Source organism: Pleurodeles waltl, chromosome 10 (assembly GCF_031143425.1).
Source record: "Pleurodeles waltl isolate 20211129_DDA chromosome 10, aPleWal1.hap1.20221129, whole genome shotgun sequence".
NCBI classification, from domain to species: Eukaryota; Metazoa; Chordata; class Amphibia; order Caudata; family Salamandridae; genus Pleurodeles; species Pleurodeles waltl.
The window spans coordinates 498,545,725-498,571,717 of record NC_090449.1 but is presented as its reverse complement, the minus strand read 5'-3'; the positions used below and the strand labels follow the sequence as shown (position 1 = coordinate 498,571,717).

The 25,993-nt window shown below is 41.3% G+C and overlaps 1 protein-coding gene across 5 annotated transcripts in view; it reads right to left on the bottom strand.

The window, feature by feature from the left end:
* The window catches only part of SMARCC1 (SWI/SNF related BAF chromatin remodeling complex subunit C1), an 845,345-nt gene extending 820,167 nt beyond the window's left edge, over positions 1-25,178 (bottom strand). For all 5 annotated transcript variants that reach the window (XM_069210868.1, XM_069210871.1, XM_069210870.1 and 2 more), the window contains exons 1-2: positions 24,644-25,178; positions 2,888-3,007 (exon numbers count right to left, since the gene is read on the bottom strand). In XM_069210868.1, coding sequence (XP_069066969.1) covers positions 2,888-3,007; positions 24,644-25,096 — 573 coding nt within the window. In that variant the 5' untranslated portion in view covers positions 25,097-25,178. The remainder of the gene's footprint in view (positions 1-2,887; positions 3,008-24,643) is intronic.
* Positions 25,179-25,993: the final 815 nt, after the last annotated feature.

Here is a 25,993-nt window from a genome sequence, read left to right as displayed (position 1 = left end):
CACACTTCCCGGAACGGCGGCGGAAAGCAGCTGGCGAGGTAAGGTGTGTTTTTTGTGGGGGGGAGGAGGGGTGCACGTGGAGGCTATGTCCCAGCTTAATTGTCCGCGGGGTCACGTCGCTCCCAGTGAGCGGTCCCCCGGGCGTTGCTGGGTGGTTGAAGCTTATGGGGTCACGTCGCTCGGGTTGAGCTGTCCCCCACAGTTTGCTTAGCTATGGGTGAGCCGGGGGCTTGGGCCACCGCCTAAGGGTTTTGCTGCTGTAACTCACCACGTAGTCTTCTCCAGGTGGCCAAGGAAGCTTCGAGGCATCAGGAAAGAAGCAGGATCCGTCTGTTTGAATTGATGTCCAAGCGCGTCGTCCTGGTCACGAACAAACCACTGTTGTGACCCGCGCGGTTTAAATGGGCACCCCGAGACCCCATGTTGTGTTTTCAGGTAACGCCATTGGAGAGTTTGAACCATATCAAACTCATCCATTGGCCTGCTTTGTTATTCCTCACCTCCCCCACCCCACACCCCCCCCGCTTTGGCCCTGGGTGGGGGGGAGAGGGATGAGGCGCCTCAGACCTTTTGGTGTGCGCCCTAAAACCGGTTTGACCGGTCCCATCCGGGCCAAGGCGGCCGTTAAGGCGCCAGCCCTTCATGCCCCCTACAGGGACGGCCTTTGCACTCCAAAGCCTGTGAGCCAAGTGCATACTATATAAAACTACGAAAAAACAAAACTCATAAAAGACAAAAAGAGTACTAGAAAATCGAGCACTGCTGGAAGAACAGGAGGAGCCAATCATCAAGGTGGTAAAAAGACTATGCTTTAAAGGAGGGACAAAGACATGCTGGACAGGCTAAAATAAATAGAGCCAACAAATAGAAAGCAAACAAATGATAAACACACAAAGCCAATGGTAGGAATGCATTCTGCCCACTGCTTATGTTAGCTTTCAGCACGTCCCAAATACATCTTTGCAACCAGACAGCTGCACTGTCTGGTAGGCTTCAACCTAAAAAGTGTTGCAGAGCAGAGGATAAAGAGAGGAAGACAGACTGCAAGAGGGAAAGGAATGGGATTTTACAAGTATTAACACAAACAAAATGTGTTGCGTAATGCAACAAGGTAATACCAAGCTAAAAGATTCACAGTCCAAATAGACCCCTGAGTGTACTAGAAATCACAGATTAACAGGTATTATGCTCTTTTATATTAGCAAACAGTCAAATCTAGATTAAGGTCAGTTTAAGGGAAGGAGTGATGTCACTTCTCTTATTACGTTAGGTATAGCTGTCTCTCAGGGGGTCACAAGCTCACTGTGTTCTTTTCTTGGGCACTAGGATATGGTGATCTAGGTTCAGTCTCTTCCCTCTCAGAAATGTGCGACCATCGGAGGTGTAATGGCCTGTAGTGAAATGTTTGTTTTGACCACTGACTTTGTGTTGCACCACTTTGCATTTGGCTTAGCTACCGACCGTCACATTAGTGTTCACCAGTTACAGGCTCAGTTTAGCCTTAGATTCATTCTGCCTATTGACTTTATCGTAGCATTAGATACTGCCATGTTAAAGACTGTCTTTGATTTTCTGCGTTGTCTGTGTTTTCGTGCTTTTTCTCACCAAGGGCTTTGGTTGGTAAGAATGTACTCTTATGGCAGGGAAAGGCCTTGCTTTGACTTGGCATCTTGGGATTGTGGCCGAACCCCAACGTGTTATTTTCAATGCATACCTAAACTAGCCAGTGTGTTTGAATACTTCTCAATGGGAGGGGTTTTCCAGAAAGCTCCTTCTCTGGTTCTTTAAAATATAAAAGATGACCCTGGTCGACAATGGCAGAATCAGGGACCTCAATCAGGATTCAGACGTCAAATGTCGGATATAGATTTCCCATCAGGGCGGAGATCTCTCTTTCTCGCAGTCAAACAGGGTTATCGGCTTGCTGGCATGAGGAAGATGAAGCACCCGACAGGTCCTACGGTGATGCATTTTAATAAAATATTTGCTTTGCATTCCAATATATATACTTGATACATATATTTGCTGTGTATATTGCAGTGGAGAATCATTTTGGTATGTTTACGTTTCATTGTTGCGGCTATTTTTAAACGTGTGCTTTCAACATGCTAATTGCCTTTTAGTAACTTTGCATAGTGAAAGAATAAATGTCTTCTTTGGACTAAGAAGTGCATTTCAGAGATTTTTTTTTGTCAGTGTATGAGTTTTTCTGCTCAGTCATAAGTGAAAAGCAAAACATTTTGGCGTAGATCAGACTGTCTAAAAGAGGTTGGAGGTGGAGAGTGCACGATTTAAAAGTGTAAATATGTGTTTATTCAGAGAGTTAAAGGAAAGCTAAACAACACCCTGCACTTAGCAGAGTGGGCAGAGGCAGCACTGGGGGCTGGCACAGGACCTGCTCAGTTGGGTCACGCTGTGACCGCCATTAAGGAGGTCCTGAGGTGGGATGGGTGCAGTGGGAGGAGAGGTGCAGGGCAAAAGGCAGGAAAGAAAATGGCAGGAGGGCAGCGGGGGTGCAACATGGGCACAACCAAATAGAAAGAGCAAGCAAAAGGCCAAAAGGCCAAAAGGCACAATGCACCTACTCAGCAGAGAGGGCAGAGGCACTAAGCCGCGGGGGGAGCTAGCACAGGATCTGCTCAGTGGGGTCACGCTGCGACTACCATTAAGTAGGTCCTGGTGTGGGAGGGGTGCAGTGGGAGGAGGGCGGTGCGAGACAAAAGGCGCAAAAAAAACAAAAAAAATGGTAGGAGGCCACAGGTGCACAACCAAAAAGAAAAACGAGCAAGCAAAAGGCCAAACATGGGATATAGCACCTGCACCTACTCAGCAGAGTGAGAAGAGGCACCAGGGGGAGCTGGCACAGGAAGTGATAGCATCTACTTACAGGAAGCTTGGTGAAGGCAGGGTTCGTAACATGTCTTCCAAAGGCATCCTCCTGGAACTGCAGAAGTTGTACCACAAGCCCTGCCAATGCTTTACTGGTGGGAGCATCTGCTTGGACATACTGCAAAAAAAAAAAAAAGAAAGAAAAAAAAAGTTCTGAGCTACTTTACCACATTATCACATTCACAACAATTTAGAGAACCATAGGTCGGAGAGCATCACCTCCTCTTTCTGTCCCGCTCAGCGGAGGTTTAAGGACAATTCTATGACCTGCTAAGGCAATCAAATCGGTCAGGCCCAGCTTTCCTTCCATAAATCAAAACTCAGTTCAGAGGGTTCTATCTGAATGTCCACAAAACACGTGTTACCGTTAACTGCATCTTAAAATACAAACAGTGTCAAAGCCAATAGGTCTGATATAAATATGGAATGTGTGTGAATAGGGGCATTCAGAAATGCTTTCGGCACGCACAGCATGCACAATAACTGTTTATGACATTAAAGCAGAGGTCTTCAAACTTTTTGATGCCGGGACCCCCTCTCAAAATGTTTTAGGTGTAAGGACCCCCTCTGACTAAAATTTCTAGAACCTGGTACCCCTCATCATTGACAATCATAAACGTCTCCAATTCTCACAGCAAATAATTTTTACGGTGAGGAAATAATATTAAACAGTGTTTAGCAAACCAAAGGTCAGTAGTGTGGGGGTGTGGTCAAAGGTGTGGCTAAAAACAAGGGTCCAAATATATGAGGAATTGGCATAGGGCAGTAGCGCAAGTCTTATGGCACTGCCCTACAGCAATATAAAAGGGCAGGAATAGACTGTATTTATAAAATACAGTGCTTTGTCCTTTCCCCTTGTGTTGTGCACAAATTGCTGCCTATCACCAACGAAGGCAGGATTGTTTTGTGCAGAAAGGGGCACCTTCCTGCACAAAAACAATCCAGAGAGGCGTTTTCCTCTTTCTATGTGTGCGGCAGAATGCAACACACATGGAAAGAGGAAAAACGAGGAGAAATTAAAACATTTCTCCTCATTATGCCTGCTCTGGGAGGCGTACAGTTTTGGCACTGCTCCAGTTTACGTGATTTTGTAAATCTGGGGCAGCGTCAAAATCCATTGGTGTTGCGTGGGAACACCCACTACAATGACCATGGAAGGCCTCCTTGTCGCAGAGTAAGGCAACGCAGCGGCTTGCACTGCTTTGACGTACTCCATATCTATAAGACCATTCAAAGCCACGCAGGGTGGCTGTGCGTCACCTCATACGTATGATTGAGAGGCTTGTGTCGTCGGAGTGTCATTAAAAGTGATGCTCTGACAGTGCAAGCCTCTCATAAATAAGTCTCAAAATATTCTGTAAGGTGTTTTTTTTTTGTTGTTTTTTTTTGTTTTTTTTTAAGTCGTTCACCATCAGGTAACTACATGTAAAATAACAGCCAGCTTAAATGAGATGCACTGTAGTGCATTATGAAACCTCTATTAGTTAGTGCACTGCAGAGGTCTCTGGGTATCCGAAGCGCAACAGAATTAAATCTTGTTTGGTGCAGTGGAAAATAGCAACTTGTGTATTTTTAGCGCCACAAGGTCACAGCCTGTGACAGAAAGCACTGTGAATATGTAAGCATTATTTTATACTTGCATTACACACAGTATAAGATAGGCCACAACAAAAAGGTTTAAGATAAAACGGTGTTTCCAAAATGTAGATTTAATTAATATCAGAGCATATGCAATGATATATTTAATAGCAGTCCCTTCAACACCTCCAGGTGAGGTAAGCGCTATATAAATAAAATTACAATTAAAATCACACACTTCACAGTACAGTTGTTCACTCTGCACTACCACTCATAAAGAGTAAATGTTTGTCATAATAAAGCTTTGAGTGACTCAATCATTTAATGCCAAGAACCGGCACCCAAGCATCCTTTACAGTCGCAGAGCAACTTCATTCAGAAAGCAGGCACCCTGGCACGAAAGCGTTTTTAGCTGTCTGTGTGGCTTTATTTCACAGCACAGGAGACTCAGTAAATCAAAGTTCAGCTGAGGCATTTTAATGATGGGACGAAGTGAGGCTGGGGGAAATGTGCGACCCCCTGCCCATGTCTCCGCGACCCCCAGATTGAAGACCTCTGCATTAAAGCATGTTCTGTAGGGGATTGAGAAAAAGTAGCAAAACAAAACACTGCTTCCGTTAGAAAATACATATAGGTGAAAAAGAAGCAAATGTGATAATTTATTGTACTTTCATGTTTATGAGAGTTCCTCAAACATCCTAATAGAAGCACTTCCTGGAAGGCAGACTCTACACCTAATAGCCAACAGTGTGAAATGAGTGGAATAATCCCTGGGTGGAGCCAAAATCCTCTATGAATATTTTTAGAATGTGGAACCAATAGATCTAAAGAGCTGTGCTGTCAATCCAGACCTAATGAATGGTAAAAATAAAAAAAAATAAAAAAAAAAAAAAAAACACTTATGTACAAACATCCGTAATTTGACATGAATGGTGAAAAGTGGCCATTGGTGATAAGGGAGAACAAATAAAAAAAAAAAAAAAAAAATAATAATAATAATAATAATAATAATATAAAAACAAGATCACCACGCATTAGTCTCAATTGTTTACTCTAAACTGAGCTATCAAACTTTTCATGAATTTGTGCTTATTTATGCCCACAACGACGGGTTCCATGTATAGTAGAACATTTAAATGAGACAAGAGAGAAACTTCTTAAAGCTAAGACAGCAAGTGCATTGATGATAAAGCACAGCGTCACCAATCTTATTTTGACCCGTTGTCAGGAGTAGGGTGGAAAGATATAGGTTTCATCGCTATAATGCAGGGCATGAAAGGTGTGTTGACTCACTGTATGCATGATATGCTTAAACACATTTTATACAGAAGAAAGCTTTTGCCAAATACTAATGCTATTGTGCACAAACAACGGGAAATTCACGTACTTGTTCCTCATTACTGTGAAAACATACGTACAAAATATAACCTCATATGGGTATATTTTGCACACTGTACCGCAATGCACAATCTTCGGAGAAAAACAAATTGGTTCACACCTTTTTAACCCAGTGCAACAATGTACTAAAAGCTCCAAGTTTTAGCAGCAAAGAGGGGGGAAAACTGACAGTTGGTGGACACTGAAGAACTAATGAGCGCCGATCCCATGAATACAGAAAGTTGATGGCACAAGACCTGCTCTCTCCTGGAGCAGCCAGAGGAAATTAATCAGGGACTTTGGGCACATTCATATCTGAGAGGTAGTGACTGGAACACAGTCTTCTACTGTGCTGTTATTAAACATTTTTGCAAAGGTAACAGCTGTTACCCTCTACCCTAAAACAGCCACGCTGTTAACCCATTTTTGGCAACAGTTAAACCAAAGGACAACGCACATCATTATGGACTCATGTGCATAAATATTATATAATTAACAATATATTTGAGTACGTCAACATGGTATTATATTTTGTCAGTTAGCAGAAATCCTTTGGTGGGCGCTATTATCAAACCTAGCATGGTGTCGGACATTGTTTGAGCACCTACTTAAGAACGGACATGTTACTGTATACGGAATCAACAAATTCTACTAGCCTATTGTTGGAACAGGGATGGGCAACAAACGTTAATCCTACCTTTGTGATAGTAGAACGCACAAAACACTTGGCCCGCTGCTTCCCCTGCTGAGCAAAACCCAAGAAATATGCACACTGAACAGATTCAGAGTTCTTAAAATCTGAAGAAAGCTCATTACTTGCTCTAGCTTTACTCTCAAAACACCCCACAAAAGTCAATACAGGACCCATCAAACAGTAACTCATTTACCTGAATTTTGAGAATGTAACAGCCTAGGAAGACACAGTACAAAGAACAGAGCCTTGATTGATATCTTCTTCTCTGAGCTCGGACTGCAGGAATCTGCACTGCTGTACTCAACCATTCAAGAAGATGGAACTCCTCCACCTCAATGAAAGAGCACAGTAAGGGCATCTGACAAATTTCATAAAGGATGCATTGAGGAACTGTAACACCCAAGATGTCACTGCATAACAGCTTCCCAGTCTCGACCCACAAAGCAATAAAATGACCGGAAATCAAAGGTCAGCAGCATGGAAAGTCTTAAACATCTTTGTTTGGTTGGATCTCATCCCGAAGCCAATTAAAGTCTGCATCTCACCATTTCCAACAAAGGACCAGAGGGTTTTGACTTTTCATCACATGCCTTCTGGTGGTGGCCCGTGGGTTGTAGCTGGTCACTTTGTTTCTGGAACTATGCAAACCATCTTTTCAGCTCTTCGTGTTCTAAAGTTATTTCTGTTTGGAGTTGCGTTTGTCTCATGAAAGGAGACCAAAAGACAATTTGGCCAACTACAAATCATGATCGATTTGGAACAGGATATGTCCTAAGTTTAACGACAAAGGGAATTTTGCAAATAATGCTGAGCCCACAGACAGGGCACACATACTGGAAACCGAAAGGTAAACTCGTCAGTTAATTACTTTATTATGCATAGTCAAAAGCGGAACCAGGTATTTTAGTCAATGGAATCCTCAAAACCAAGGTAAGAGCAAAAATGGACATCAGTTAAGCGAGGAAACATTAACTCAACAGGACCTATACAAATGACAAATTTAAATCATCAGAGAAAAAAAAAAAAACAGGGGATCACTATGACAACTGTGTTACACGTGTAAACAGGTAAAAAGGAGGAGCATAAATGGTCACTCTGTAGATCACTGTACTATAGAGCAGAGACAGAGCAATAGCCAGACAGTGGGCTCTTAATCCCTTTTCAACCATGGATTTAATACGTATTCTAACATAGGGTTCAATTAACTCGAAGTGCATCTCAGTGCTTAAAAGAGTGATGCCAACTCAATGGTCCGATATGTTTTAGACAGCTTTCCTATTTAAGAGAAAGAAAAAAAGGTCTGTGGGTCAATGAGAGGACAGATAGCAGTGTCATATTAGATCCCATTAATCCTGACTAGGTTTTAAGCTGCAACACAGTTGTTAAATAAGTTAAAGATGGAGCCAATAAATGTTTAACAATAGCTACAGTACGTTCATAACTTCAAAATGGTCACTGGTGGAGAAACGGAATAAACAGGTTGCACAAACAGTAGAACGGATGACATCAAATCTTTGGTATGGTTGGCTCGAGTAAAACTTACTAGTTACTCCAACTGTGCTTAGTATGTGTCAGACCTTGCATTTTAAGCGTACATACACTGATTTAAAATCAACCATTACACAACAATAATTTCAGGACAAGTGAGGGACTATAGAAGAGTTCAGAATGCTTGATCGACCAAGCCCATACCACCAAATTCCGTTCCACCCGGTGTCGAGACATGTAACATCATTCAAACACACCAGGTGTGGTATAAGGACACAGAAAAACAGAACTGACGCTACCTTCTGCCCCTTTTCAACATGTTATACAGGGTATTCAAATGAGATGATATACTTATTTTCAAAATGATATTCTGAATAATGTACAAGGGACCACAATGACCACATACTGCATTAAGTGGTTTGTTTTCTGCATGAACGTTGTTTCACCATACAAAATAATGCACATTCAAGTGTGGATTATCAGGGTCCACTCTTTAACAACTGTATTAAGTTCACAAAAAAGGCTATGGCAACCATGCGCTCCAATAAGGACGGCTTAGGCGTACTCCAGCAGTAGCGAAATATTATTCTAAACACTAACGATAAGACCACTCTAAGACATCTAATGATGAAAGTGAATTGATTCAAAATAAAAAACAAAAGTATTGTTGTTTTGCGGCAGTTAAAGCAACACTCCCCAGTGTGGGATACGGAATATGAGGCATATCACGCACATAAACCAACTGTTCACTGCCAACAGAGAAGACAGTGGCACAATGCTTCGTAACAGCATGAGCAAAATTTTCAAACTGAATATTTTGCAAGGAGGAAGTCGCAGGTCACAAAAAGTGCAAATTTTGGAGGCATGGTCACACAATGTACATGCAAATGTTGCTCAAAATGAGGTTAAGAGATACATTGCGAATAAGTGGCTTAAAAAAAAAAAAAAATAAATAATAATATCAGATCATACAGAAGAACGTTATTGGAAAAAACTGGTAATCCAAGAGAAATTGTAGCCAATAGTGGTGACCTTTATGCATATGTGTCATTGTTCAGTGTCTCTAGTGTGTGTTAGTCATTAGTTAAGACGTAGGTATGACAGTGGGGGAGTCGTTGCGACGAGATGCCGGAGCCTGGGCTCTGCGTTCATACACTTTACTAATATTTGGCTATTCATAATAAAGAAATATTCACAATAAACTACGAGTCCTGGTGTGGAACCCTACTTCATTATTAGCGACGAGGATGACGTAAGGAGATAGGAGTAGCAAGAGCCCAGGAGACCGTGACAGCAATTTATCGTATTGGAGATTATTTTCGTACATGTGGCTTTCAAGCCATCAAGATCTTCGCATCTTCGTCAAGCTGTGCCGAGTTCCTCAACAATTATGTGGTAACTTTATCTATTTTAGTGGGATTGGACATTTTTACTGACAGTTACTGTGGCTCGTGTCTGTTACCACTGGCTTGAGTTAGCGCTCGTGGTGAAGCACTCGCGGCATCATTGAAGCGCTCACGACTTCAGCTCACGCCATTCCTGTCAGTGCTACAGAAGAAGCGATTGCGGCTGTTCAGCTCATGCACAAATTTGAAAATACACCTTTAAACTCTACTGTGCCATTGCTGAAGCAGATGTCAATTAGAAATTTTTAATGAATGTTTACGTATTTTGAATAATGACTTTTGTAGATAAAATAAATAACGTAGAAAAATAATGTGCACGTTTGAAAATGTGACCTCGAAGAATCGCCACCTGTGTTCACAAAATGTACTAAAATTTATGATTAATACGTACGAAATATTCAAAGTGTATTAGATTAATGTAGTAATATGTCATATTATGGGTTATGTTATTGCTTATTAATTGTAGGCCTTAACTTTGCGAGTTTCTTGACCTAGTTTTGTCAGGCCTCATGCAGAAGCTGTATTTCTTAGCGTTTAATACAAAATGCTGGCAGGGTGAACTAACTGTGAAATGCTCATTGTTTAATAAACTGCTTAGCAGAAGCTTTCTATGGGAACCGACGGACAGGAGATTAGGTCTTTCACAAAGTAACAATTTGTGTGTAAAATGTGCAAGAGGTTCTTTTCCAGGACGCAAGTAGTGAAGACACTGACTGGAGATGAAGATGCAACAAAATTGATACCTGAGGAGCCAGATGATGATAACACTGTAAAGCAGACCAATCAATGACATGTGAACTGTGAAATATTAAAATTCATAGATTTGGTATATGGACATCATTGGGCAGAGTAATAATGTACGATTAATTGACCAACTGGGGGATATTTGGGGAACTTTGATATAACAAAGTGACAGAGGTAACTTAGGCAGATTGCGAGACAAGAGATCTAGAGAGACGGTGGAGAAGAGGAGATTTGAGATTCTGTCATTGGGCTCATACTCTCTGACTGAAAGCCTGATGTTGCTGATCGATTGATGACCTGAGGACAAAGACTGATTCTGCTGCTGACCCATACCGTGGATAGGTAGATATGACAGAGACTGAATTGCATTTTTATGCCTTTTCTTTCTAGGTACCAACTGCGCTGTCTAATACTTTCTTTAGGTAGATGTTTTCCAAATTTGTGTTCTAAATTGTTTTGCATGAAGTCCCACATGCTGATGCTTTTCTGGGTTAGTTGAGGTTACTGTCATTACGACTGACGAATTGTAGAGACAAATGGTTGACGGACTATTTTGCGGAACTTTATGGACATCATAGCTTTGCTGAAATGGGTTTTACTAATGTTTTGTGTTGATGCCTCAGAATGTCTTTTGATTCAAGCTTTGATTAGATCATGTTTTCTGCGACTTGCTGATTAACAAGCATTATCAAAATAGTTTGATTTGAGTTGATGACTAAGATTCATGACTTAGTATTGTTAACATAAGGGAAAGAAAACTTACTAAACTTATAATTAAAGGTGTGGTTATTCTTGGCTGAAGAGTCATGGTGTGAAATTTACGGACTCCATGGATTATTGATTTGACAGATGGTTATTTGATTATTGTGTGCTGATTATTGATTCTGTACTGAAACTATGGCAAAAACACCTTATACGAGTAAAAAGGTTCATCGACCTATACGCGTCCCCTTGTAAGTTTACTTATTAAGGACTGACGCGCTAACACCATATAAACTACATTTACTCACCAGCTCAATGCAACCAGATTTAAAGTGTTGTGTTTATTCCTTTATGATGATTCCGTGGTTTCCAGTTTCAATTACACTGACACCTGCTGGGGAGTCATTCTATTTGCGGCGATCAGCACACTTGTTGCAAATATTTCTGACATATGAAAGCATCTGTTATGCAACAGTACCACTGTGCTGTCAGATAATATCACACTTCTGATTTCTTTGTATGAACTAGTTACTACATATTTCAAGGTGTGCTTACAGTAACTGGCGCACTTACTTCACACTGACTTTACCGGCAACCATTGGCACGCTTTTATTTATGCTAATCTGTTATTGTGATTGTATACCTCTCAGTGATGAGCACATTTCATTGGTGACTTAAAAAAAAGACAAAATAGTTTATTACATCTCAACTCATATTTGGTTATCGTCAAGATGTTCATTGTGCTGTGTGTTTCACAGAGGTGATTGTAAGTGAGAGTATACTAACATGTAGCAAGCAGTTACACCACCAACACCTTTTTTTTCAAGAACCTGGAGAACCACCATTCAAATGGAGTTTATGGATTAGGTTGTCCATGTCAATTTAGGGGCTACTGATGGACAGAACTTTCACCCTACAAGAAAATAAATTTGTTGTACTATCAGGGGTGTGGAATTTAATAAAATATCTACTTGTCCATGTGTAATGATATCTGTATTTAACCACTGCTCCGTTTTGACCAATGACTACATTTTCTGCTTAGCTTCACACACCGTCACATTGGTGGCCACCAACTCCATTCTGATTACAGGCTACATTTTGAGGCAGACAGAGTTTGAGCAACAACTCTTCAAATGGGCCCCTATTCTCTCTTCCTGCTTGTTGAAGGTATACAAGAGGCCAAAACCAGGCTGGAATGGAAAAAGATTGCACTCAGGCAGGAGAAGAGACTCTGCCTGCCATCACTCCCTTGAGAGTAGATGTCTCTCTTTCTCCAAAGTTGACTGGGTTCACAATCTGTTGCAAAGAGATGAAGCAAGCAAGCCCCATGGTGATGTATTCTTTTTGATTATCATTTCTAGCTTTCCATTGTGCATGAATATATAATTGCTGCATATGCAGATATATAATCCATGATTAAAAGTAGGTATTTTAATTGTTTGTTCCTACGTGCATTATTATTCTACTACTGTGATTATTTCTGGAAGTTTATTTATGTTGCTACATTTGACCTACATAACTCCAATTTTTGAACCTTAAACAGTACTTTAATAAATGTATTATGGTTGAAATTCCTTTTATTTGTGTTTCCTCTCAGTTTAAGGTAAAGAAGTACACTTTTATTCCACTGCGGTGACTTTCTTCAAATGTGCACCCGGGTTGTACAACATTGATCTTTCTATTTAAAATTTGCAGAGTACCTTGATTAATGAGTTTCTCGGACTGAGAGGGTTGCATGTCAGAAATTCCTTTTATTATGTGTGTATTTCTTCTTAGTGTGCAGTAAAGCATGGACGGATTGCTTCCTAAATCTACTTGTCCGGTAAAAAAAAAAAATAACCACTTGTCACTTTGGTGCCATGAAGTGCGGTGACAAATTATGGCGGCAATCTCATTATGTAAGAGCTCTGACAAAAGCCTCTCTGATAATGCCAGGGCTACTACTAAAGTAGGGCTTGAATACTTCCAATTTCAATCTCTCCTATAGCAAATTCCTTATTTTGCCACCATTAAGCAGATCTACCTACTGGGGCTAGAGGAAGCAGTAAGCAATAGTTCCAGGGCTGGAATGCCTTTGAGTCTGCAAACCTACTAACTTGTATGTTTTAAGGATTTGCACCAGCTCTTCTCTAATCTTTTCCCATGAGAAAGGTTGGAAATTTAGTCCTGACAAGGGCAGAAGCATAAGCTCTTCCGGGGTTGGGAAAAAAGTGGTTGGAGGGAAAGTGAACTTGTAAACGCAATAGATTTTCACATGAGCAAATCTACACATGCATGTTTGCTCGTGGTAAAATACAGTTCGCAAATATTTTCTAGGAGTACGATTTCTTGCTCTACTTCTGTTAAGTTCGTGTAAATTCACAAAAGCCACTAATTCAAAGATAGATACCATGGGTGCACTTTTGTGACTTTCTTTAAAAACAGGTCCTTAATAAGCTCTAGCATTAACAAAGACATTTTGTTTTCATTAAACTTCTATTTCTCTCTCTGTCTACTGGTTGGCTTTACTTGGCTTTACTTTGAGTGATCGCAAGCTGCTCTTCCATAAGGAGTATACGGGCAGACAAAGTAGTTTTGTTGAGTGCCAGCAACCACTGTGGCAATCAGTGGCATAATGAAACTGGAGGGGGGGGGGGGGGGGGTGGCCTGCAAATAACAGGGAGGGCCCAAGACCAGACTCACTCAGGGCAGGTGCTGTGCTGAAGGGTCCCCCCTGGAGGGGGACTGGGGGCCTTTGTTACACCACTGGAGGCAATGGGTGCTTTTTGAGGCCAAAAACCATTTTTCCTTTTTTGCCAGAGTTTGTTACAATGGTGAGGGCCTGGAAGCTCTGACAACAACAAAGTGTTACAAAAGCCATGTCAAAACAAGACATGCATTGACAAAACCAAAAGCCTTAGAAAAAATGTTGGATTGGTTGGCTTTGCCAGTACTTGTTTCCTGTTGAAAATAGTTACACTGATTTTCCATTAGGAATATTTCTTGGGAATACTAGCATGCATCAACACATTACTAAATGACGCTTCAAAGAAAATAACAACTAATATTTCATAGTAACGCAACTTTTTTCCTACTTGCATTTCTTTCAGAACATTTTTTTAAAGCAAAGAATCACCACTTTGATTACACGCTTCAGCAAACATTTGCACCTATTTCAGTTATCATTCTTGGAGCATTATACTTAGCCTCATATTGTTAAACTTTTCAAACATGCGCGTCCACTTGTTTTTTACTGGAAGTAATGCAGTGTGACCTTAAAACGTTTTACAGCGCTCACCCTAATAATGAATGCTTTAATTAATGAACCATAAATACAAGTTTGAACAGCATTAACCTATGGACACACATTACCTCACTGAGACAGTTCCCTTCTCTGTAAACTGGCAGCCAAAGTGTTTGTGCCACAAGAGGTAGGGTCTACTTGTTCAAGGACAAAACAAACATGAAAACTTGTTGCCATTGACCCCAAACAATGTGTCCCGGGCATCAGGCGATAGGAATTCCACATCCCTGACTATTATCTAGGAATTGAGGAACAGAATATTTTTGACCATTTAGTTGAAATAAGTCCTGCAGAGGATAAAGAACTAGATAAGTATCAGAGTGCTATCAAACAACTTGAAACCCATTTTTTTAGGTAAGAGTTAATTAGGTTGAACGCAGGCATCATTTTTTTTACGAGAGTACATGCACCACCAGAACCTGTTGATACATATATAACAGCACTAAAAAAATGTTGGTTTATAATTGTGAATTTGAGAATTTCACATCACAACTCATTAAGGATCAGTTGGCTGCAGGGTGTAGTTCTGAAAAAGAAAAACAAAAAAAATCAAGAAAGATCACTGGTGTGTAAAAACCCTGCATTAGATGAGGCAATCCACGCTGCCAAAAGTATTGAATCTTCTAGAGAAGATTCAAAACAGCTATAGGGTGTTAATCAGCAAATTGATAGTGTAGGCCAGGGATACTCAAAGTGCGGCCCTCCTGACCTTTAATTGCGGCCACCTCGTGAACAGCAGCACTGGGCTGCTGTTCACTTGACAAAGCATAAAAATTCAGAAAGCTGTGAAATGGGCATACTTTATTTACACATTAACTAAGTGGCCTAACAACTTATCTTTAGGGACACATTTAGTTTTAAAGATGTGTTGCACTAGACATGTAAGAACACGATAAACGGTCAGAAAACTTCAAAAAAGTGTTTAAATGCAGGAGTGTTTTACCTTACTTTGTGCCCCCCCCCCCCCTGTGCCCGCCTTCCAACACCCCCTTAATCACGGCCTACAGGCATCAGTGCGGCCCTCGGGCATGCCACAGACAGTGTTCTGTGGCCCCTGGGGAAATGTTTGCGAGTACCCATGGTGTAGGCCATAGCAGTAATAAAATTCAACAATCAAGTGGTTTTATTTCCTCAAAAGAACGACAAGGAAGTACCAAACCTCACTGTTTTAGGTGTGGGTCACTCTCTCATGTATCATCTTTCAAAACTTACCCTGCATTGACACAAGCGTGTTGGAAACGTAATAAATGTTGGCATTTTGAGAAGTTTGTAGAGGAGGCAGACATTCAGGGGGTGGTAGAAGCAACTTCAAAGGAATGTCCGTTAGAACTGTTCAAAGTCAGAATCCTGCTGATTATAATGAGGGTTTACAAGGCACTGAGAACAAGTTGGAAGAATTAGTATTAGCAGTAGATGTTGTTGAAAAGAAAAATGGCCAGGATGTCAAATACTACAATGATCCTTTAGTTGACTTCACCATTAATAACATCAATTCCATCGTTGGTTGATCCTGATGCCAAGAAAACCATTATTGATCTATCCAAATTTTAAGGAAAACGGCCCGATCAAGTTCTGCTACCTTCAGATGTGGTCACTATGACCTTTTAAGGAAGTAGAGTCCATGTACAATGCTATTTTGGGGAAAATATTGGGGTCTGTAATAAGACCATCAAAGTAAAGGTATCTGTGACAAAGAAAGGAATCAATGTTCTTGGATGGTGGCACCAGGCTGATTTTGGCATTATTATATGACTAGGTAGAGCGCCAATCATGATTTTAGAAAATCAAAACGACATTTGGAGTGTGATTTGTGAGAATACCTACTGGATTACTGAATTTCCTAAGTTACTTACCGATGAAGTGGGCAAGGTTAAGAATTTTGAACATGTCATTAAAGCTAAAGAGGGTTATACTCCCGTAAAACACAAATTCGGAGGTGCTCCCCTTAGTGTCAGGGCTGATTTAACAACGTTATTATCTAAAATGCAACAAGATGGTATAACTGAGCCTGTGGATGCTACTTTATGGTTAACACCAATGAGATCTAGTGAATTGAGGCTTTGCATCGATTTAAGAAGTGTAAACAATGCGATATGAGTGGAAATGTTTCCACTTTCATGTATTGAGGATTTGATCATTGCTGTAGGTCAGGTCAAGTGGTATACGAAATTGGATTTAAAAGCAGCTTATCATCAGATGGTGTTAGAACCTAAATCACACCATCTAACAGCATTTGTAACACCCATAGCACATTTCAATTTTGCAGAATGCCATCAGGGCTCGGCTGCTTCTGTATTTCAGAAAGTTATGTCAAAAATGTTGAAGGGTGTAAGCAATGTTGTAGCACTCCAAGCTAATATTTTGGTGTACGCAGATACCATGGAAGAGAACAAGTGTACCTTAAAAAGGGTTCTGAACACATTGAGTGAAAACGGGGTAACTTTAAGAAAGGATAAGTGTGTTTTTGCAGCAAATTAAGTGGAATAACTGGGTTATATTATTTCTTCTGATTGTGTCAAACCCAAACCAGGACTGGTTGAAGTGATAGTAAAAGCTCCCTAACCAAAGAGAAGGAACAACTCAAATCTTTTTGGGGGATGTGTGAGTTTGATTCGAAATTATTCTGAAATTTACTAAAAAGAAACACAGATTATTTGGTCACTCATTTTCAACAAAATGTTATTAAGAAATACATGTTTTTTGCTCCTGCACTACAACTGTATGTAGCAGGACGTAAACATTCATAAATGTGGATGCCAGTACATATGGAACTAGAGTAGTACTTTTGGAAAGTGATGAGACCGAGGAAACAACCAGTAGATTTGCTTCTCAAAGACTGTCTCAAGCTGAGTCAATATATTCTGTCATTCAAAAGAAGATGTTGGCTTGCACTTGGGGAGTTGAAAAAGAAAAAAAAAAACATTTGTGAGGGAGGTTGTTTTGCCTACATTCCAATCATCAACCATTAGTGGACATTCTTAACAGTTGTAAGATAAAGAAATCTACAGCTAGACTTGCAGAACTGTCTGTAAAACTACTTGAGTACAATTATGAAGTGACGTATATACCTGGAGGAAATAACTGTAAAGCTGATAGCTTATCTAGGCTACCCTTTATCAACAAAGAGAATGTTGGCGAGGATGAAGAAACTGAGGAATGTATGATTGCCAAAGTGGAAGATCATGTAGCATGCAACAGCTGAAAAAGTGGCGCAGTGCTCTGAATGAGGATACCGATTTAAAGAAGTCCTGAAATTTGTGTTAAAGGTTGGCCTAAAGAAAAGAACTGCAAGTTGTCTGTACATTCATTTTCGAAAATTGCAGATAAGTTATCCATTGAAAGTGATGTTCTGGTAAGAGGAGAAAAATTGAAATTCACCTAATTGTTTCAGGAAGGGAACTATTGAAACAGCACATTCTGGTAATTTAGGCATGACATCTACCAAGAAACATGTAAGAACAACAAATTGGTAGCCAGCTATGGATAAAGAAATTGATGAAGTAGTACAGGAATGTGGTCAATGTTGTGTTATTTCCAAACACCTTGTTACGTCAATCCTGGAACCCAGAATTTCTTTAAGTCCTGAAAAGTTTTGGCAAAAAGTATACAATTATTTTTTTGGGTCCATTCCATATTTCACCTATGTAAATGAAATACTTCATAGTGATGATCGATCAGTTGTCTAGATAAGCGGAATAAAAGGTGTAGCGGAATCCAATACTGCGAGTGTGTTAAAATGTTTTCAAGAAGTGTTTTTTACAGAAGGGACACCAATGGAGGTTATATCTGACAATGGAGTACAATTCACATCAGCTTCTATGCAGGAGTTCATTCAGAAAACAGGGAGTTAAAAATGTTCCTTTATACTGTCCCAAATTTAATAGTAGAGTTGAACGATTCAATAAAGTATTGGTTGAATGTATACAAAAAGCTCTCAATTTACATGTGGATTGTACAGAAACTATCAGAAGGAATATATGGGCATATCGTACTACTCCACATTCTGTTACGGGTCAGATACTTTTTAAAGTAACAAGAGGAAAATGTGTGGGATCATGTCTCTACCCAGGATGGATGTCTGAGGTGGCTGATATGGGAACTGATGTGAAAATGTTGGAGGACAAAGCCAGAGTAGCTAGTGATCAAGTTAGTAGGATCAAAGTTGAAGAGGCACTAGAAAGTAGAAAGAAATGCAAAATGCCAAGAAGCTGCAAGTAGGTGATTGGATTTGTGTCAAGGATCCATTGTTGGCAAAAAAAGGTCTATCTAAACTTCAAGAACGTATTCAAATCAAGAGTTTGTGGGAATTCTGTGCAGGTCTCTAATGATCAGTGGTGGCATTTATCCTGTGTAGCAAAAGTGATTATAAATACTGAGAATAAGATTGCGAGGAACTCAAGTGTGGATAAGGAAGTACAATGGCAAGATAGAAATCTGGTTAAATGTTTGAGAAGAAATGTTCACTTTAAGTAGTTACCCAAGAGGTTTCTTAATTGTTTTGTTTTGTTTATTATTAATAAATCATTTGAATTATATGTTGTTTGATTATGTTTTGTTTGTCCTGTCTTGTAGTTGTAAGTCTTGTTATTTTGGGAGAAAGGGTTTGGTAAGGGGAAAGATATGCGGTATAGTTTAGTGTGTGTTAGGCATTAAATAAGACGTAGGTATGACATAGTGGTGTCCCAAAATCCTGACTGACGCGAGTAGAAAAGGATGTGAAAATAGAGGAGTCATTTAGACTGAATGCCAGAGGCTGGGCTCATATACTTTACTAATATTTGGATTCTTCAAAATAAAGAAAAAGCACACAAACTCTGAGCCCTGGTGTGGAACCCTACTTCAGGTCACACTGTGGGGGTAGTCACTTTGGAATGGCATGTCGTAATTGTTTACAGGTGGTCAAGATGATAAGGCACAAGAAGCAAGTCAGAAACGAAATATAATGTAATAAAAACAAATTAAAATATAAAAACAAAACACTACTTTATAAGTGCTTTATAAGTGTACACAGTCCTTGCTGCCAAAAAGAAAAGCCAAATGTGGTGGAGCTACACTTCTCGTAATAACATCCTTAAAGACACATTGTGTACTTTTGGTAGGAAATTCTGTGAAGAGTTTCCGATTGTGCTGGCCTGAATTTCCAATGATAGTGTAAAGAAAAATGTGTACAGGTTAGGTGTTCTACCACTATATCAAAATATAAATATTTCCTTGTAGGTCTATGCTACTCATCATAACAATTTTACCCCTACATCGCAAGGTAATTCTAACAAAGTGGCTTTGTAGTTAAAAATAGTAGAAATATATTTGCAACGACAATGTAAATATGAGCGATGAAGCCTTTATGATATGGATATTTGTGTTGCAATAGTGCAACAAGAGCCTAATGTTCAAGCCATTCACTCATGGAGAAAAAACAGACCAAATCAATTTCAGGAGAAGCACGTTTGCACAAATGTTTGAAATGCATACTTTTTGTGTAAAGATCGTTAGATTCAAACATGAGAGGTTGACTATTTGAGGCAGTTCTTATACCTAGGGAAAATGTCATGTTATGTCTGCAGCAAACCATTAGGAACTTCTCAAAGTGTTCAACTGTTGCATTGAACCAGAGCAAATGGGCTTTTTAATTTTGAAAACTGGTGGGCCCTGGATTTACTACATCGGCTAATGTACTCTATAAACATCTGTACCAAAATTTGAAGCATTTAATGCTTCCAATTAGCCAATATGACATCAACAAATATTGCACTGTGCAGACCTATCTTTGTTTCGAACATGATGCCACCACAACACCAGATGAGAATAACAGAACTGTAAAGCATTAAAACCCAATCTAAAAAAGACCTATGGGATCATGACAAGTGCTGCATGGAGTAGACTGTGCAAACACCTCATTTGATGTAGTAAGTGCTAGATAAATGCTGTTAACATACAATGTGCAAACATCATGTCCCATATTATTACCCTATCACTCTGAGGTTGAGCAGCCTGCTGAATAATTCCCTCGTACTGCTTAAAACTCTTACACTCCCGTAAGTCAAAACCACCTTGTGTCACGTCCATGATCCAATTTGGCATCAATCTTCATCAATTAAATATCACTAACTGAGCAGGCATGAAAAAAATGAAGAGGTCAGACACATTCTGCTGGCCAACGGAGGACTGATTTAGTCCACCACTGCAGGTCAAAACAACCTACAAACTATGAACGCTTCTTGACATTTCACACTGACAATCAGATATGGTATGATATTAACAGAGGCAATTGAGGCAAATCTTTACCTCCAACAGATGCCTACTGAGGTCCATAAATTCAAAACAAAATCTCAGAATGGACAACCCAACGCAGTAACCAGCTAAGTGCTCTACGATCATAGTAAATATCATGAAGGGATCTGCAGAGCTACTCAAAGTTGTCAGCTGACTGACATGCGCAGACTTTACGCCCATCTCCTGCACTTCTTTACACATTGCACCGCTATGCAAGGTGTTCAATAACAAGATAACTGCAACTAAAGGGTCATTTCGCACGACATGCAAATACTTAGAAATACTTCTTGAACAGAATCAAAACAAAGGCAACACCCCTTTAACCCCTCGGGTGCCCACGACATAACAGTTACGTCCTGCTATGGGCCCAAGGGGGAAGAGCAAGCACTCCCCCCCCCCTCCCCTCCCCCCAAACCAGGGGACCTGGCACCCCCCTCCACGGGGCTGGGATGGAAGGGGTAATCGCTTCCCCTTCCACCACGCCTCCCTAACCCCCTAACCCCTGTGGCGTCTGATGACATCAGCGCGCTGACCTCAGAGGCCTGCTTCTCCGTGCGGGAAGCTTAGCTTCCAGCACCGATCAGAGGAGAAATGATTTTGCATTTCTCCTCCAATCACTGGAGGGGCGAGAAAGGCATCAAAGGAAAGGCCCTTCCTTTCCTTTGATGTCTTTCTCAGCATTTCTGCTGCGCGATCGGGCAGCAGAAATTCCCACTAGACACCAGGGTTTATTTTTTGGTAATTGAATAAGGGGAGCGGGCCATGGGGTGGGGCGGGGGGGGGGGCACAAATTTAGTTTTAGCCTATTTCTGCACCCCCCCAGGGGGCAGAAACCGCTAGACACCAGGGATATTTTTGTTCATGTATGTGGGGAGCAAACATACTTTTAGGTCAATTCTGCTCCCCTTGGGAGTAGATCAGCCTATTTCTATTAGGCTGATCTGTCCCCAGGCACCAGGGATTGGTGTGTATGTGTTTTATTTGAGTGGTGGCTGCCAACCAGTATCGGCCTGGTTATGCCCCCACCCCAACTGAAGGGGGTAACAGTCTTTCAGCTCTCCCCCGCACACTAAAACATCTTATCCCACGGCAAGCAAGAGGACATTTGATTATTTTGGGTTTTGTTTTTACATTTGGGCCATGAGTGCTTGGCTAACTCAAAATCATCCCACTTGGAATGGTGAGGGCTGCACTTTGGGATGCTGCCATGTAGAAAAATCCACAAGACCTAGACACATCTGAAAACTAAACATCTGGGTGATTCCAGGGTGGTGTGCTTCAGATGTACCTGCACTATTTTCTTACCCACAGTGCCCTGCAAACCTCCAGCTTTGTTTGAAATCACACGTTGCCACATTTTTGTGATGGAACCTTCCAAAATCTGCATGAATCCACAAAATTCCTACCACCCAGCATTGTCTTATCTATACCGATAACAATTCTGCTGAACGTGTCAGACTAAATTTTTTTTTTTTTCTTCAAACTGCCCTTTTGGATCCACCTTTGTTCTCCCTCAAATTTCAACATGTTTTTGGCTGTTTCTTCCCTTTTGAGCCCAGGACAAAAACGGTCACCCTCCCACCACCATCCCCCACAAAAACGGGTAGTTTAGTATTTGATCATTTTGATGTGTGCACTGTGTTTTGGGGCATTTCTTTTCACGGGCACTACGCCTACCCACACAAGTGAGACTACGGGGGGAATACGCTGGGTGGAAGGAAATTTGTGGATCATCTCAGATTCCAGAACTTTGTCACCAGAATGTGACGAAAAAGTGTTTTTGGCCAAATTTTGAGGTTTGCAAAGGATTCTGTGTAACAGAATCTGGGGAGAGCCCCACAAGTCACCCCATTTTGAATTCACCTAGGTCTCTAGTTTCCAATAATGCCCAGGTTTAGGAGGTTACCCTAAGTGCCGGTTGAGCTACAGGCCAAAATCTACAGCTAGGCACTTTGCAAAAAACACGTCAGATTTCAATGTAAAAATGTGATGTGTCCATGTTGCGTTTCCTGTCGCGAGCATTAGGCCTACCGTTGCAAGTGAGGTACCATTTTTATCAGGAGACTTGGGGGAACACAGAATAGCAAAACAAGTGTTATTGCCCCTTGTCTAACTCTACATTTTTTCCTTCCAAATGTAAGACAGTACGTAAAAAAGGCATCTATTTGAGAAATGCCCTGTAATTCACATGCTAGTATGGGCACCCCGGAATTCAGAGATGTGCAAATAACCACTGCTTCTCAACACCTTATCATGTGCCCATTTTGGAAATACAAAAGGTTTTCTTGATACCTATTTCTCACTTTTTATGTTTCACCAAATTAATTGCTGTATGCCCGGTATACAATGAAAACCCATTGCAAAGTACAGCTCCTTTATTGGCTCAGGGTACCTAGAATTCTTTGTGAACCTACAAGCCCTATATATATCCCTGCAACCAGAGGAGTCTAGCAGACGTAATGGTAAATTGCTTTTGAAAATATGACATTGCAGGAAAAAGTTAGAGTAAAACGTGGAGAAAAATGGCTGTTTTTTTCACCTCAATTTCAATTTTTTTTTTTTCAGCTGTTATTTTCTGTAGGAAACCCTTGCAGGATCTACGCAAATTACCCCTGGCTGAATTCAGAATTTTGTCTACTTTTCAGAAATGTGTTTAGCTTTCTGGGATCCAGCATTGATTTCACACCCGTTTCTGTCACTAACTGGAAGGAGGCTCAAAGCACAAAACAAATAGTAAAAATGGGGTATGTCCCAGTAAAATGCCAACATTGTGTTGAAAAATGTGGTTTTCTGATTCAAGTCTGCCTGTTCCTGAAAGCTGGGAAGATGGTGATTTTAGCAATGCAAACCCTTTGTGGATGCCATTTTCAGGGGGAAAAACACAAGCCTTCTTCTGCAGCCCTTTTTCCCATTTTTTTTTTAAAATAAATTTTCGCAGTATTTTGGCTAATTTCTTGGTCTCCTTCAGGGGAACCCACAAAGTCTGGGTACCTCTAGAATCCCTAGGATGTTGGGAAAAAAAGGACACAAATTTGGCGTGGGTGGCTTATGTGGACAAAAGGTTATGAGGGCCTAAGCGCGAACTGCCCCAAATAATCAAAAAAAGGCCTGCCACATGAGTAGAAAGGTCTGGCAGCGAATGGGTTAACCACACACCAAACAAGATGTAGCATGTTACCAATGTAGGCAAGAGCTTTAGCACTCAAAGACGGCAAGAGGTATATAAATGTATGCAAATACTGAAAACATAAAATTAAAATCAGTGAGAAGGCGTCAAAGCAGAGGTCTTTAGATTGGGGGCCTCAAATAACACAGGGCGGGGGGGGGGGCGCGTGGATGTTCTTACCAAAAGAATCATTATGTTGATAGCAGTGCTTTGTTTTAAGCAGAAACAAATTAGCAGCAGTAGGCCACTCCGTAATGGGGCATAACCGACATATGTTGTCATTTATAGCCAAATACTCTTCAAAGCCCCACCTCCATTTCTAATAATTATACTTTGGATACGTTTACGCGTTAGTAAGGCTTTTCTAACCAGAATGTAGGTTTATCACTCATGTATTGAATGCATTTATAAAACGGTAACAATTTAACTGCAATATTTAAATAAGTCTAAAAATGTTTAAACATGATCAATTTAATAGAATACTGGGGATTAATTCTGAAGTGGGACCGCAGTGGGGTGGGGGCGTAAAAAAGTTTGAAGACCACCGCGTTAAAGTGAAAATGCACTAATCTGGTAATAAACTCATCAGCGACCAGTATGTACGGTTTATAGATACCGAAATGCGTCCACGAAACGTAACAACCGACAGAAACGAAGAAGCTATACCCTTAACCCAATAACAAGCAGAATGCGGACAGTTGTGTACTCAGCATTAATGGAATGCCAGCGTGCGGTTTAGAAGATGCGTGTGCCTAACCTTCTGGAGTCTATAATTATATAGATTGCGTGCATGTATGTATGTGGTGCTGGCGGGAGGCTAAGGATACGCGATTAGACTGTAATGTGCATCAGAAAGTTCCTCTGGAGGCAAAGTGGGTCATCATGAATCTCCGATGATCGATAGAATATCTGATCAAGACATACCTGCCTCCACTTCTGTCACAAACTCCCACGGATCTCTAAGTACTAGATGCTATCCTTTGTGGATGCCAGCCCCCGCCTCCATAGGTATTCCAAGCCCACTGTAAATTAAGAACCATCACCTTCTTATAGTGCTTGCCCAGCCAGGCCCGTACAGGCTCCAAGAGTGCCAGAGTATCAGGGCTCTCCCAGTGCTTGGTGCTGGGACCCCCGTCCTTCTTGCGGGCAGCTGCAGGGGGCGCGGGAGGCGCCAAGGGGTTATCTTCGGGCGGTGATCCAGATTCCTCGTCTTCCTCCTCATCTACCTCATCCTCCTCTTCTTCGTCCTCCTCTTCCCCAAGAACTGCAGGGCTAGTCTCACCATCTTCCTCTTCATCGTCTTCGCCTGGCTGGGCGGCCTCCTGCTCGGGGGCCCGGGCAGCTGGGCTGCTGCTCTCCTCCGGTTCGTCAGGCTCCCGTGCGCCCCCTCGCCTACGCCGCCTCCGCCGCGCACCCCCCGGTTGCCTCGCGCCGCTCTCGCTGCTGCCGTTGCATCCGCTGCCTGGCGGCACCAGTCCGGGTTGCCTTTGTTTCATGTCTGCTGAACAATCTCTACAACTGGCGCCTCGGTACCACAAGACCGTGGAGGTTACGCATGCGCAGTCCGACGCGAACTTTAAGGCATAGACATCGAAGAAGGATGGACAAGGCTACTGCGCATGAACGCTCCAAGATGTTCCCTGAAAGCGTGGACATAGAAAAGGGAGAAAAACAAAGCTCTTCTCCTAACGTCTGGCTAGCTGCCAAAGAACACGGATTTAACCGTTGCTCGTACACTCTCGGAGTCGCTGAGTCAGTGCTTTAACCCCTTCGCTGCCAGGCCTTTTCCCCCTCCTGTGCCAGGCCTTTTTTTTGCCTATTTGGGGCAGTTCGCGCTTAGGCCCTCATAACTTTTTGTTCACATAAGCTAACCAAGCCAAATTTGCGTCCTTTTTTTTCCAACATCCTAGGGATTCTAGAGGTACCCAGACTTTGTGGGTTCCCTTGAAGGAGGCCAAGAAATTGGCCAAAATACAGTGAAAATTTCGTTTTTTTTAAAAAAAATGGAAAAAGTGGCTGCAGAAGAAGGCTTGTGGATTTCCCCCCGAAAATGGCATCAACAAAGGGTTTGTAGTGCTAAACTCAGCAGCTTCCTAGCTTTCAGGAACAGGCAGACTTGAATCAGAAAACCCAATTTTTCAACACAATTTTGGCATTTTACTGGGGCATACCCCATTTTTGCAATTTTTTGTGCTTTCAGCCTCCTTCCAGTCAGTGACAGGAATGGGCATGAAACCAATGCTGGATCCCAAAAACCTAACCATTTCTGAAAAGTAGACAAAATTCTGAATTCAGCAAGGGGTCATTTGTGTAGATCCTTCAAGGGTTTCCTACAGAAAATAACAGCTGAAAAAGAAAAATATTGAAATTGAGGTGAAAAAGACATCAATTTT